This window comes from Austrofundulus limnaeus, unplaced genomic scaffold, assembly GCF_001266775.1.
Source record: "Austrofundulus limnaeus strain Quisiro unplaced genomic scaffold, Austrofundulus_limnaeus-1.0 Scaffold883, whole genome shotgun sequence".
Lineage (NCBI taxonomy): Eukaryota > Metazoa > Chordata > Actinopteri > Cyprinodontiformes > Rivulidae > Austrofundulus > Austrofundulus limnaeus.
The window spans coordinates 127,029-140,516 of record NW_013953285.1 but is presented as its reverse complement, the minus strand read 5'-3'; the positions used below and the strand labels follow the sequence as shown (position 1 = coordinate 140,516).

Sequence of the window (13,488 nt, the reverse complement as noted above, 5' to 3'; positions counted from 1 at the left end):
AGAAGAACCCGTCCAGAGGACCTATACAATTTTTGCCTTTTGATTTTTTACCTAGATTTCTGAGATGCATCAGGACATTAAAAGGCAAAGAATTAAAAGACAAAAAACAATAAAATAAATTAATTTAAAAGCAGAAGTAAATAAACAGAACACAAAACAAAAAGTTAACAAATGGTGAAACGTCTGAACTTTCAGTATATGTATAGTGCTTTACCAAGGCCCTACTGACTTCAAAGGACTTTACGCTACAGTCATTCACCCATTCATGCACATGTTCACACAATGATGGTGGTAAACTACATTGTAGCCACAGCTGCTCTGGAGCACACACACAGAGGTTGCCCATCAGCTGCAGGTGTTTACAACCAAAAGCTGAAATTTCTTTTAAAGGGCAAATAATTTTGTTTTGTGTCTCATCTGACAGGATTTTTTCCACAGATTCCAAAAGACCTTTATTTTATTTTTTTATTTATGCAGCTGTTTTATCTTCTTGCCATGTTTGGAGCCAATCTTCGTGAAGTTTATGTCTAAAAGCTATTTTTTAGAAGTAATCTGGGATCAGGAGTAACCTTCAGCTCATTTACCCTTTATTTTCTCTGATTCGGGACTGTAGTCAGTAGGTTGTGGTGGAGTTGTACTTTTTATATTCAAGGTTTTCAGTATACATCATGTATAAATATTAAGCTATCTAACCTTCTGGGATGTGTTATAGGGTTACACTAGGTGGGGTAGGCAATCCTGGCTCTCGAGGGCGGCAGCCCTGCATGTTTTACTTCACTGTGTGATGATCATGCTTCTGCAGAGCTTGGAAGAGGTAATTCAATGACTGAATCAGATGCGTTGGAGCAGGGAAAAATGTAAAACATGCAGGACTGCTGCTCTCGAGGACCAGGATTCCTCAACCCTGCACAAGATTAAGACTTCTTTAACTTGTTACATTTCCTAATCGGTCAGACTAGAAATCTGCTCTGGTCCTGAGATAAAAAGAATGTTTTTAATGGTCTCTCTTCAAATCATACTGAACAAAAGGAAGGCATACACCTGTTCTCTATTATTGTCACACCTTCATACACTTGTTCTCTAGTCATGCTTAAAATATTAATCACCTTTAATTGTGTTATTTGGCCCATATTTATTAAAATCTTAAGCCTCGGGAAACCAACACATCCTAAATACAAAGCAGGGAAGACACGTTCTCTCTGAAATTAAGTATAGACTTCAAACTATACATTAGTTTTCAATTGTATAATTGTAATAAGCCCAAAAAATAAAGAGTTCCATCCATCCATCCATCCATCCATCCATCCATCCATCCATTTTCTTCCGCCTATCCGGGGTCGGGTCGCGGGGGCAGCAGCTTCAGAAGGGAGGCCCAGACCTCCCTCTCCCCAGCCACTTCTTCCAGCTCCTCCGGGGGAACTCCAAGGCATTCCGAGGCCAGCCGAGAGACATGGTCCCTCCAGCGTGTCCTGGGTCTTCCTCGGGGCCTCCTCCCGGTGGGACGTGCCCGGAATACCTCACCAGGGAGGCGTCCAGGAGGCATCCTTACCAGATGCCCGAGCCACCTCAACTGGCTCCTCTCGACGTGGAGGAGCAGCGGCTCTACTCGGAGTCCCTCCCGGATGACTGAGCTTCTCACCCTATCTCTAAGGGAGAGCCCAGAGAGTCCAGTTTTTTAAAATTAAATAAATTGCTTATTATAAAATAAAGAGTTAAAATAAGCAATTTATTTAATTAAAAAATAAGGATATTTGAAGCAAGTTGCTGCAGCCGTAAGAAAGAGCAGATTCATGAAAACACCACAGCAAAGCAACCTAAGCAAACACAAACATTTGTATATCTAACTGAATTTTACAGAGCCTGACCTAAAACGTGGTGCAGTGTTTCATTTCTAACTGATCACGCAAAAATAAAAGAGGTAAATGTTGTTTTTCAGATTAACTCTGTTGGGTCAATCTCACTAAAGGCAGCAGGTGATGTGGCGCATTCCTTCAAAAACTGATAGGTCTTTAATTTATTTAAGGTCAGACTGTTTTGTTCCTTCTTGCGTTTGTCTGCAGTCATTCTTCACAAATTTGACAAACTTTTTTTCCTTTAGTTTTTTTCCTCGTTTGCTCTAAAAAAAATTCTGGGATGTCTGAAACCTAAAATCTACCAGGATTGCAAAATCTCCTTGGCTTTTGCTCGCAGGTAGATCAGTGGAAAGTTTTGGATCTTGTCTTCAGTCCAGCTCCTCCTGCAGTTTGAGCTGCAGAAGAAAGAGGTCTGAGTTGTTTTTTCCATCAGCGTCGGTCTGGAAAGCTCATCAGTGATTGGATTAAATCATCTTGTTCTGAAGCTTTGTTTTCCTGTCAACTTTACGACTCCAAGTGTTGGATCACATTGTAGCCCAGAATCCCCACATTCGTAGTTGTTTGCATCATGTCTGCAAATTGTATCGCTCTTAACCTGCCATGATGTGCTTTTTTCAATTCACTTAAATGAATAGACAGAGATAAGGGTTGGTATATTTTCACAATAAAAGAAATCTGACTTAACTGAAGCCAAAAATGAATTCGTTTTATTTCATGTCTCAGATATCTGAGAAACTCAGGTGAATTCCTGTCTGGATTTTTGTGGTTTTCTGTCAACAGTTGGAGCCCTCCTGGATTTTTTTTTATAAAGCCTGTTAAAAATAACATGTGATGAACTGTGTGATCAGAAAGGATATCTCTTGACCTTTAGTGGGAAGCTGTGATTTATCTCACTATGGTTGTGCAAAATTAGCACCCCCTGCACCTATTGACCCCTTCAGAAGGGGTCCTCCGTAGAGACGTTACTCAAGACAAACCCATCTTCAATCTCTGTCTTAAAACTTGTCTCAAACATATATATTTTGACCATTTTGTCTGCAGGTCCTGCAGTTGCTGGAACAGCATCACCTGCTCAGTCCCATATTCCATTGTGCTGAGAGTCAGATGGGCTTTTCCACCTACCAGACTGCTGTAACCTTACTGCAGTCATAAACATGAATTTGTTATAAACATGTCATGTTTTAGGCAGCACGATGGCTCAGTGGTTAGCACCGACGCCCCACAGCAAGAAGGTCCTGGGTTCGATCCCTAGTTCGGACCTGGGTTCTTTCTGTGAAGAGTTTGCATGTTCTCCTCGTGCTTGTGTGGGTTTTCTCCAGGTACTCCGGTTTCCCCCACCCCACAAAACATGTACAATAGGTTGCCTTCAGGCCCAGGCCTCCCTTGAAAAAGAGATCTGAGATCTCAACGGGACTCGCCTGGTAAAATAACGGTAAAATAAAAAATAAAATAAAACAATATTCATAATAATTTAGGACTCCTGTTAGAATGTATAGTCGTGCAACTTGAGCCTACTCCTCAGGTTTACAGTGTGACACATTAAACATGAATAAATTCTTTAGACTAATAATCTCCATCATTGTTGTGATGTGATTTCTGATCAGGAACTACATACATGTTAACTGTATGTTCATCCGGGGGCGGCTGTGGCGGAGTGGTTAGGGGAGTCGTCCTTGAACCAGAAGGTCACTGGTTCGATCCCCCGTCCAGCCGTCTCAGTCGTTGTGTCCTTGGGCAAGACACTTCACCCACCTTGCCTACTGATGGTGGTCAGAGGGTCCGGTGGCGCCAATGCATGGCAGCCCCACCTCTGTCAGTGTGCCCCAGGGCAGCTGTGGCTACAGTGTAGTTTGCCATCATCAGTGTGTGAATGTGAGTGTGAATGGGTGAATGTCTGTTAGTATAAAGCGCTTTGGGGTCCGGAGGGACTTGAAAAAGCGCTCTATAAGTTCAGTACCATTTACCATTTACCATCCGGTTTAAAAAAAGGAATTTAGAAATTCAACGACTAAAAAGTCAAATAAATTCAATGCTAAAAAATTCCTATAAAAATGACAGTGTGAGTGTTGAGTGCTCAAAGACTGCTGAAACGAGCTAAAAAAATGGAAACTGTGTTGTCAAAGGTAAAATACTAGTAGCTAAATGTAAAATTTAGCATAAGGATAGATAAAAAACAAAGAGTAACAGAACTAAAGCTAAAAGCTAAAAGTAGTAAAAGGTTAGGTAAATGCTAGAAGCAGAACAACTAAAACTACTTTCAATCAATTGAAACCCAGTACAAAGTCTTACACCAGTAGGAAACTGTTTCCTGTAGAATCCCAGCAGAGTTTGAACTGACGTCTGCTGGGATTCTTTAGTCCAGGTGAACACAACTGGTTGTCACGTGTTTCCAGGTTGTTGGTTGGTGCTCCCTCTGAATACACAGGAAAACTACAAACTGGTGACGTGTACAAATGTCTGCTGAATACTAGACGACCTTCAAACTGCAGCAGACTCAACATGGGTAAGTATTAAATCAAATATAGAATATATTTATGGTTAGAACAAAAACAAAAACTTCAACACTTGTTTTGACTGCAATCAGGGAAACTTTCTCTTGACAACGTGACAGAAAGGAAAAACAAGATGAGGTTAGGAATGACGCTAACCTCCAGCCCTAAAGACGACAGTTTTGTGGTGAGTTTATGAAAACACATCAACATAACTTGTTTTTTTCTAAATGTATATTAATTTGAGCTAATTTGAACTGTTTTACAGTCCTCGTCACAACCTCAAATTGATACATTCATGGATAAAATGCATCATTCAGCTGTGAGGTTTTCCATTTCAACACATAATAAAATAATCTGGGTTTATCAGGTCCTGGAATTATTTCATTATGACCTGAAAGGGTCAAATACATCATGTTAGTATTTATTAAAGTAAAATAAAGCTGTGTGGGAAAATCTGGTAGGAATGATTTATATTTTCATTAGTTTCATCTTGAGTTTAACTGAATGAGAAAATCATAAACTTCAACACTGTGAGGTGCAGACCTCACTGAACAAACCTGAAAGTTGTCTCATCCTGATGGAAGGAAAAATACTTTTTGGATATCATTCTCTTATTTTTTAAACTTAATTACAAAATCAATAGTTCACAGCACTACTTCTTTGTTTTGAATTTGACATGTTTTTGTGATTTATCTGTTTTCCTTCTGATGTTGTTGCTGGATTGGAACATCTTCTCAGACCTGTGGTCCTCTTTGGTCTCATGAATGCGGAAGTTCTCTGTACAGCACGGGCGTCTGCACCAGAACCACGCAGAACTTCAAACTGAAACAAATCTTTGCACCTGCCTTACAGAGTAATCCATCCATCCATCCATCCATCCATCCATCCATCCATCCATCCATCCATCCATCATTAACCGTGTTGTTTCATCTTGTAGGGTGTGAAACGTTTATGGACATTGTTATTGTTCTGGATGGATCCAATTCCATCTACCCCTGGTATGAGGTGCAGAACTTCATCATAAACATTTTGCAGAAGTTTTACATTGGTCCAGGTCAGACACAGGTTAGTCTGTTGCTTCATTCACATATTTACCTGAATTAATTTTTTTAACTTCACATTAAAAGTTGTTGATGATCGCTAGGCTATTGCATTTCAATAATCCAGATAGAAAAATCTAAATAAAGTTGAGTAGGTCCTCTGAACGAGCTCGTCTTTGTTGAAAAACCTTTTCATCTCTCCTCCAAGACACTTCTTCACTCTGAGGAGTTACGTGTAAACTCAGCCTTATAAGCATTGACTCCACATGATAATCAAAACTGGTGCTCACATGCAAGTGAGGACCATCAGCCTAGCAATCGTTAGGGCCCTGATTTTCTCTATTGTTCACAAAGTGCTGAGTCATACTTGCAATAACAGCATTGTATGAGGGGGACAACTGGACATGTAGACAATGACGGATGATTTCTCTTCACAAAAAGACTTTTTTAATTATCTCTTAAACCAACATTGCTCTCTATCAAGGATGAGAACATCTTCATCCCTGAAAGAGTGACCGCTGGCCTGTAGATGAGTGTAAACTGCAGAGTCCTGGCCTGATGATGTTTTTCTTCTGTGTTGGCTCATTCTTTTGAACAGTGACTGATTTGTTTCCCCAATATATACAGTACACCCATAAAAATGGTTAAAGTCCTCCTGGCATTTAACAGCATACACAACATTACTCTGTTTGTGCCCGGGGGCCGGGTCTTTGGGGTGAACCAGTCTTTAACATAACGTGTTTTGAGGTGTGAAAGCCACTGGGACATCATGTTTAGAGAATAAACGTCTCAGTTTCTCTGAAACTCGCACAGATGTATGTTCAGTAAAGAAACTGACAGGTTATCTTAACTGGTAATTAGCTATTAGCTTTAGCAAAAAGGTACAGAACCAGCCTGATCAGGGCATCTATCACGTGCTTGTTTTATTCTGATAACTGAATGGTTCCTCTGATTTGTGTTGCAGTAGCAGCAGAAGAACACTCTCAGTGCTGCACGTCACGTCTGAACTCACCTGTGATCTGATTGCAGGTGGGAATAGTTCAGTATGGCTCCACAGTGGTCCATGAGTTCAGTCTGGGTGAATACCAGACAGTGGAGAAAGTACTGGAGGCTGCTCGGAACATTGACCAGAGAGGTGGAGAGGAGACAAGGACAGCCCTGGGTATCAATGTGGCTCGGTAAGTTCTGGAAACATTAGCGACTGAAGCCATATCTGACTGGGCTACAACTGTTAGAGGCTTAAGATTAAAAAAAACAAACAAAGAAAAGAAAACAGGAGAATTTTCATTTGTAGTCTCATTAGGTTTCCTGACCCTCTGATTTTTAAAAGAGAGTATGCAAAATGGATTTATTTGTATCATTGCTGCTGTATACTTAACCTGTGAATTTATATTATGTTAATGCAAATGATTTAATTTTATTGGGGGTGTTATATTGAAAGGATCAGAACGATGCAGATTGTCTGATCATTTTGAACTCAGCTTCAGTTCACATTGAAGTGTTCTGACATCATGTGACCTGTTATGGCAAAATGAGAAAATGAAAAAAAAAACTGTTTTTTTGCCATAACTGAGACACAAACTAGCAATCTCACTAACTAAAATACTGTAAAATCTACATGTAAATAAAGGTGTTCTACAGAGCTCTCATCATTTCCTTTTAAATGGATCATTTATGAATGAAGAAGGTTTGGTGTCCTGGCCCGGGAATCCCACGTGACATTTTTTAGACCAGGCCAGTTGACGACAAACTATTTAATGTTTTAAATCTTTTAAAATGAAAATTTTGAAAACATTTATTTTTATAACTGCGAAAAAATGGTCACATATGCATATATTGTATGTAACATGTATTGACATGTATTTATAATTTGTATTACATGAAATGATTTGTTTTGCCTGTCTGTGTTTGTGTGGGGTGGTGGGTTTATGTTATTTATTGGTCATTTCTGATTTGAGCTGGATGTGTTTTGCTGCAGGTCTGAGGCGTTCCAGCGTGGGGGCAGGCCAGGTGCTCAGAAGGTGATGATCGTGGTGACGGACGGTGAATCTCACGACAGCCCTCAGCTGCTGCAGGTCATCAAGGACAGCAGGAAGGACAACATCACCACTTACGCTATCGCTGTGAGTTCTGACTTTCAGAGGTTTCTCTGCTCCAACACCTGGTTTAACAGGTTCAGTCACTGGCTCAGGTGTGCTGGAGCAGAGAAACAAATCAAACCTGCAGGACTGCACCCCCGACCTGGCTTCTGCTTGCTGCTGTTTCAGTGGCGCCCCCTGTAGACAAAGAATAAAAACTGCAACAAAACAGAAAAACAACAAATGTACACAAACAATCTGGACTGTAAAAATACTGTAGGATGTTTAGTTTTGTAAATTTTTTAAAATATATTTTAACACGGACGGAGCCATTTTATTTACATGCAAAGCATTCTGGGTAAATGATGTGTGTAGGTCATCAGTGCGAGGCTGCTAGCGAGCTATATCCACCCTGAAGGTTAATCTTGGACAATATCTGATGATCGACTCTTTTAAATGAAACCAGAGAGCGTTGACAGAGAGGAGAAGGTAGAAATGACTCAGCCTGGAACTGAAAATATGGATGGAGGACAACAGAGCTGCTTCATGGAAGAAGAACCTCAGCTTAGCCTGTTAGCCTTTGTGCTAGCATTGACGCTATATAGCCTTATATGTATTAGCTCAGCACTAGCACGACAAACAAGCTAAACTGAGGTCCTCCATCCATATTTTCAGTTGCAGACTGAGTCATTTTTGTGTTTCCCTCTCTGTCATGTGGATGGAGGACCTCAGTGACGAGAGGAGAATGTGTAGCGCTGAGCTAATACATATATATATGGTGATAGCGTCGGGGCTAATGCTGCATTCACACCGAACGCGATTTCAGCTTCAAAATCGCAGCCAACGCTGAAGTTGGTCGCTTGTGCACTTTGAGGTCAGACGCAGGACAGCTCTTGAAGCGCTGCACGGCAGAGTCTCCCAGCCCCTCCCTCCTCTGTCGGGCTCTGTTTAATGTCGGACGGGGAAGTGACTTTGCTTTATTTACAGAGAGCAAGAGCATGTCAGGTTCATCAGATAATTAATTCATAATTAATTCACCAGATAATTCAGAGTAGAGGCTCATAGCTCGCTTTCAGGACTATTTTTCCAGTCTGATGAGCTGCTGCCATGTATTGGTGCGGATCAGGACATTGACTGCAGGCACTCATTTCAGCTAAAGAGCTCCTCTCCATCTGTTTCAGGTTAGTGGACATCATTCAGTAAACTGTCCCTTCGGGAAATATGTCGCTACGTCACACAGTGGAGTCTCTCTGATTGGTTGACGCTGCGCGTCGAGCTGCAAAAGTTCAGATTTTCTAACTTCAGCGATTTGCTCCTCAGCGCGTCGAACGCTCAGATCGTTCAAATCGTTCAAATCGCGCTGCTCTAATCGCGCTTGAGGCGCCGCAGCACTTCCCGACGTTGCTTGAAGCGCGTCCACCATAGACTTTGTATGTAAACCTGGTGCTCCTGATGCTGAAATCGCGTTTGGTGTGAACGCACCATAACATTGAAGCTAACAGGCTAAGCTGAGTTTCTTCCATGAAGCAGCTCTGTTGTCCTCCATCCATATTTTCAGTTACAGGCTGAGTCATTTCTTCCTTCTCCTCTCTGTCAACGCTCTCTGGTTTCATTTAAAAGAGTCAATCATCAGATATTGTCCAAGATTAACCTTCAGGGTGGATATAGCTCGCTAGCAGTCTCGCACCAATGACCTAGTTGATGTCATCATTTACCCAGAATGCTTTGCGTGTAAATAAAATGGCCCCGTCCGTGTAATATATTTTAAAACTTTTAGTTTAAAAATGATAAAAAATAAACATCCTACATTATTTTACAGTCTTTATTTTACAGTTCAAATATATGTTTATCAAATAAAGTCTAATGTTACAACTAATAGGGGATCCCTTTAAGAAAGGGTTCTGAAGAACTTTGACTTTAATGAGTTCAATATTGTTTGTTTTTCTGTGATTTTTTTTAGGTCCTGGGTAGTTACAACCGTAGAGGAATCAACCCTGAAGCCTTTCTGAATGAAATCAAGTTCATAGCCAGTGACCCTGATGAGGAGTACTTCTTTGAAGTGACAGATGAAGCTGCACTCAAAGACATTGTGGATTCTCTGGGAGAGAGAATTTTCTCCCTGGAAGGTTCGTTCAAATAAAGTCACTTTTTAAACTGACTTTAATCCCAGTTGACCTTTATTTCTATCCCTTTAGCTCCGCCCCAACATTTAAACCATTGCTTCAGACAATTTTTCTCTCATTTAACTAAATGTTATTGCTACAACAATCATCATAATACAGTATGTGGTTTGTGGAGTTCCAGTGTATCTTGTTTAATCCATGTTTCATCATTACATTTCACAGTTTACTGTTCAACATTTTACCATCACAGCATCTGAGTACATGTGTAATACTTTTGTTGTTCCATAATAATTATAAAAATGTTTTGGCTGTAATTCAATTGTAAACTGATTTAATTGACATGTGGGCTTCTGTGTCTGTTTTTACAAAAGGATTAATGGCAACAAATAATGGTGTTCAGGACATTTCCATGTGTTCTGGTTTGTAGTGAAATGTTCTGGCATTATGTTTGACTTTAGGTGCCACAGGGTAGAAGCAGGTCCAGTGCTCCGATCCATTTGTCTCTGAAGTCAGAACTCAGATCTGATTTCAAGCGAAACCTCATTGTGTTCCAGTCAGAAAACCAGAAAAATTAATTAATGGTTGTGCTGAGAAGTATTATGAGCTGAAAACAAAAACGTTCTCTGCATTCAACGCATGAAGCAGCTTATTAGTTGTTGGACAGAACAACGTGTTGGTGACCGGTTCACTGAGAGACAAGCTAACAGAATGAAACTAAAAAGTACAGTTATTTTATGAGCAGGACAGCCCGAGATCAGGTCTCTGAATTTGGAGGGGCTGTGGGGGATAATTTATGTTTTAATCATCAAGCCTTTCATGAACAAATGGAACACAGTAACACCAGGAACTGAAGAGTAGTCTCTGAGTTGTCAGATGTGTTTCAAAATGCAGTGGATTAAAATACCAGCTGAAGTCTTTCAACATGACTGGTTAAACTGGCATTTTCCAGCACACTGATTAATCTTTGTTCACACAGTTTATGTGACAAAACAATTTAATATTTCACTGAAAATACAAAGTATTCGAAAAGACTTACATACAAACTGAGCCCACATCTTATATCGCCCGTATTTTTCTTTTATGATCCAGTAACATTTATGAATCAGGAAAATAAAATATGACTGATGTGAGGATTTTATTACTTGTTGAAGCTCGGGTGTGTTTGGTTCGCAGGTGTCAGCAGTCAGGGGAAAGGATTCAATCTTCAGATGGCTCAGGCAGGTTTCTCTTCATATTTAGTCCAAGTAAGTGGATCATATTATTTAGAAAAGCATATGTATGTGTGTGTGACCCGTCACATCGAAATGAGAATTAGGCAGATGCAGTATTTTGATTAAAACATTGCAATAATTGCATTTTGCCAAAACATAACAAATAAATGCCTTATTGATGTATCATGTCAACGAACTGTCTGAAATATAACTTTAAAGAAAAAATTGAAGCTCTTTTTTGAGCAGTAGCAACAAAAAAAACCTGATCATATGCAAAACCCTGTTAAATTTGGAGATTTTCCATGCAAGATAGCAAAACTTTTGTTTCTTTCCTGTTGGGAAATCTAAATATTTGAGGTTTTCTCTTTATAAAATAAAAAATTCCTCAATAAAATAATATAAAAATGTGAGTCAGACCAAATATTAATGTATTATCGGGAGTAACGAGACAGGAATCTGAAAATGTGTTTAAGTCATTTTGACTGATTTTGACCTAATCCTCAGTTTGATGTGATGGGTCACAGATAGTCACTGCAGTGAGCGACTCTGTTCATCAAAACATTTTTCTGTTATTTTCACTTTCCAACGAGGGCCATGAGAAAGCCAGTGGCTTTCAAAGTGAGGCCATTGCCCCCCCAAGTCCCTTTGCTTCTGCGTTCATCAGGATTTTAGCCGTTCGATTATAATATAAATATAATATACATAAAAAAATTATATCTCTGAAGTCATATTTGGCATTGATTCCAGCGGTCTGGCTCTTTTCTGGTTGGAATGACTAAGACTTTTTCCAAAAATATTCTGTCCTTTTCTCATCAAGGGGAAAGTCTAACGTGTTGAATTCCAGTGAACTTAATGCAGTGGAAACTATGTTTAACACAAGACAGATGTTTGTTTTTTCTGAATACACAGCTGCCAACTAAACATTCCTACAGTGTTCAAAAAACTGGAAAACAGATGGAGATCCAATTTCTGGACAAGGTAAAGCTGAAGGACAAACGCTGCAATGTAAAAAAATATTAGGTGATTGGTTTGAAACTGCAGCAAAAACCTAAACGTTTTTAACTCTGACCCTATCCATCAGTCTGCAGATTTGCAGTCAATGTGCAACAAATATTTAGCTCCTGATTGAAATCTTGAACTCGTCAGACTGCAGAGACAATAAATCGGTGATTTATCCTCCCCGAGTCAATCTATCAGACTTTATGACTGGAAGCTCATGAGAGACAAAGTCAGAGCTGATTTTTAAAGAAGCACCTGACCTGAAACAAGAGTGCAGCTTGAGCTGCAGCTGATATTCAAACAGGCTACAAAAGACTGAGACTCAACCCTTTGATTTTTAAAGAGCGGGATTATAAAGCTCATCTTTTACTCTGTGGGCTCTTCTGATGACTGAACTGGTCTCACTCAGGTTTGTGTTTCTGACCCATGCAGCCTGTTTTATGGACAGCTTCAGAACTACGGAACACCGCAGGGATCAAAATACGATTTAAATTCATGAGAATTTATTCTGTGTGCCTTAGATGGTTTCAGTTTGGGTATGGAAACACTAAAGCAGAAGTGACATGAAGTGTTAAGGGCCATCTAGATGTAAAATAAGGAATTATTATTTAATAAAAACATTAACATATTAATTTATTTTCACCTGAGTCACATCAGACATGTGAATCATTTGTTGCAAATCAAAAATCAATAAAAATGACTCGTCACATCAGGAAACATCCACCACAGGGACATGGTGATAACTGACAATCACTATATCACCTATATATTTAATGAAATGCCTACCCTGAGTGCTGCTATTATTCATATATAAAACATATAAAGGGTTTATTCTTATGTCTTCTGAGCCTCCTAACTTCACCTCTGACTTTCTTTAGGACGGTGTTCTGCTTGGAGCGGTGGGGGCCTATGACTGGAATGGGGCGGTCTTGAAAGAAACTAAACGTGGTAAAGTTGTTCCACCAAAATCATCCTACAAAGATGAGTTTCCAGAGGTCCTGAAGAACCATGCAGCCTATTTAGGTAAAATCTGTGTGAACGTGACAAAATAGAGTTTCTGTCTTTTGTTTCTTCTTATTGTGGTCTGTTGGGTCAGATGGGTTTTGGTTCTGACCAGGATTTGATGGATTCACTCTTACTGATTCCATGGTGTGTTAAAAGTGAAGCAGGTCATTGCTGTGTAACCTGCTGCCCAAGCATCTGGAATTACCAGATGTGTGTGCAAAGCTTTAAAACTGTATTTTGCTCAGGACACATTTTGTTGTTCATGCTTTCCATGTCATAATCTAGTGGACAAGTAAAATAATGAAAATCAAGTCTTAGTCAGAGTGGACACAAAAATATGAACAATGAAAGTAGCTTTTTGGAGGTCTGAGGTCTAAAGGAAAGCTCAGAGGGGTCATGTGTTGCTGCTCCAAATTTCAGTTTCATATCAGATGAGCTCTTTTACGTCTGCTTTTAAAACTCATCTAAAAATGCATTTTTTATTCCTCGGCTTTTAACACAAACTAAGACTGTCTTTTATTTTACTGTACTTCTGTTTATTATTTTTGATTCAACATTTACAGCATTTGGTTGCAGCTCTGGTTCTCCTGGTGTCTTCAATGTTCTGATGGATGGATGGATGGATGGATGGATGGATGGATGGATGGATGGATGGATGGATGGATGGATGGATGGATGATGTATGGA

General features: G+C 39.8%; 1 protein-coding gene across 1 annotated transcript in view; it reads left to right on the top strand.

Annotated features, from left to right (window-relative positions):
• itga11b (integrin, alpha 11b) overlaps positions 1-13,488 on the top strand; it is a 46,848-nt gene that overhangs the window by 6,959 nt on the left and 26,401 nt on the right. The window contains exons 2-10 of the mRNA XM_014029321.1: positions 4,247-4,356; positions 4,438-4,529; positions 5,084-5,198; positions 5,283-5,410; positions 6,415-6,563; positions 7,364-7,508; positions 9,424-9,589; positions 10,760-10,830; positions 12,675-12,819. Coding sequence (XP_013884775.1) covers positions 4,247-4,356; positions 4,438-4,529; positions 5,084-5,198; positions 5,283-5,410; positions 6,415-6,563; positions 7,364-7,508; positions 9,424-9,589; positions 10,760-10,830; positions 12,675-12,819 — 1,121 coding nt within the window. The remainder of the gene's footprint in view (positions 1-4,246; positions 4,357-4,437; positions 4,530-5,083; positions 5,199-5,282; positions 5,411-6,414; positions 6,564-7,363; positions 7,509-9,423; positions 9,590-10,759; positions 10,831-12,674; positions 12,820-13,488) is intronic.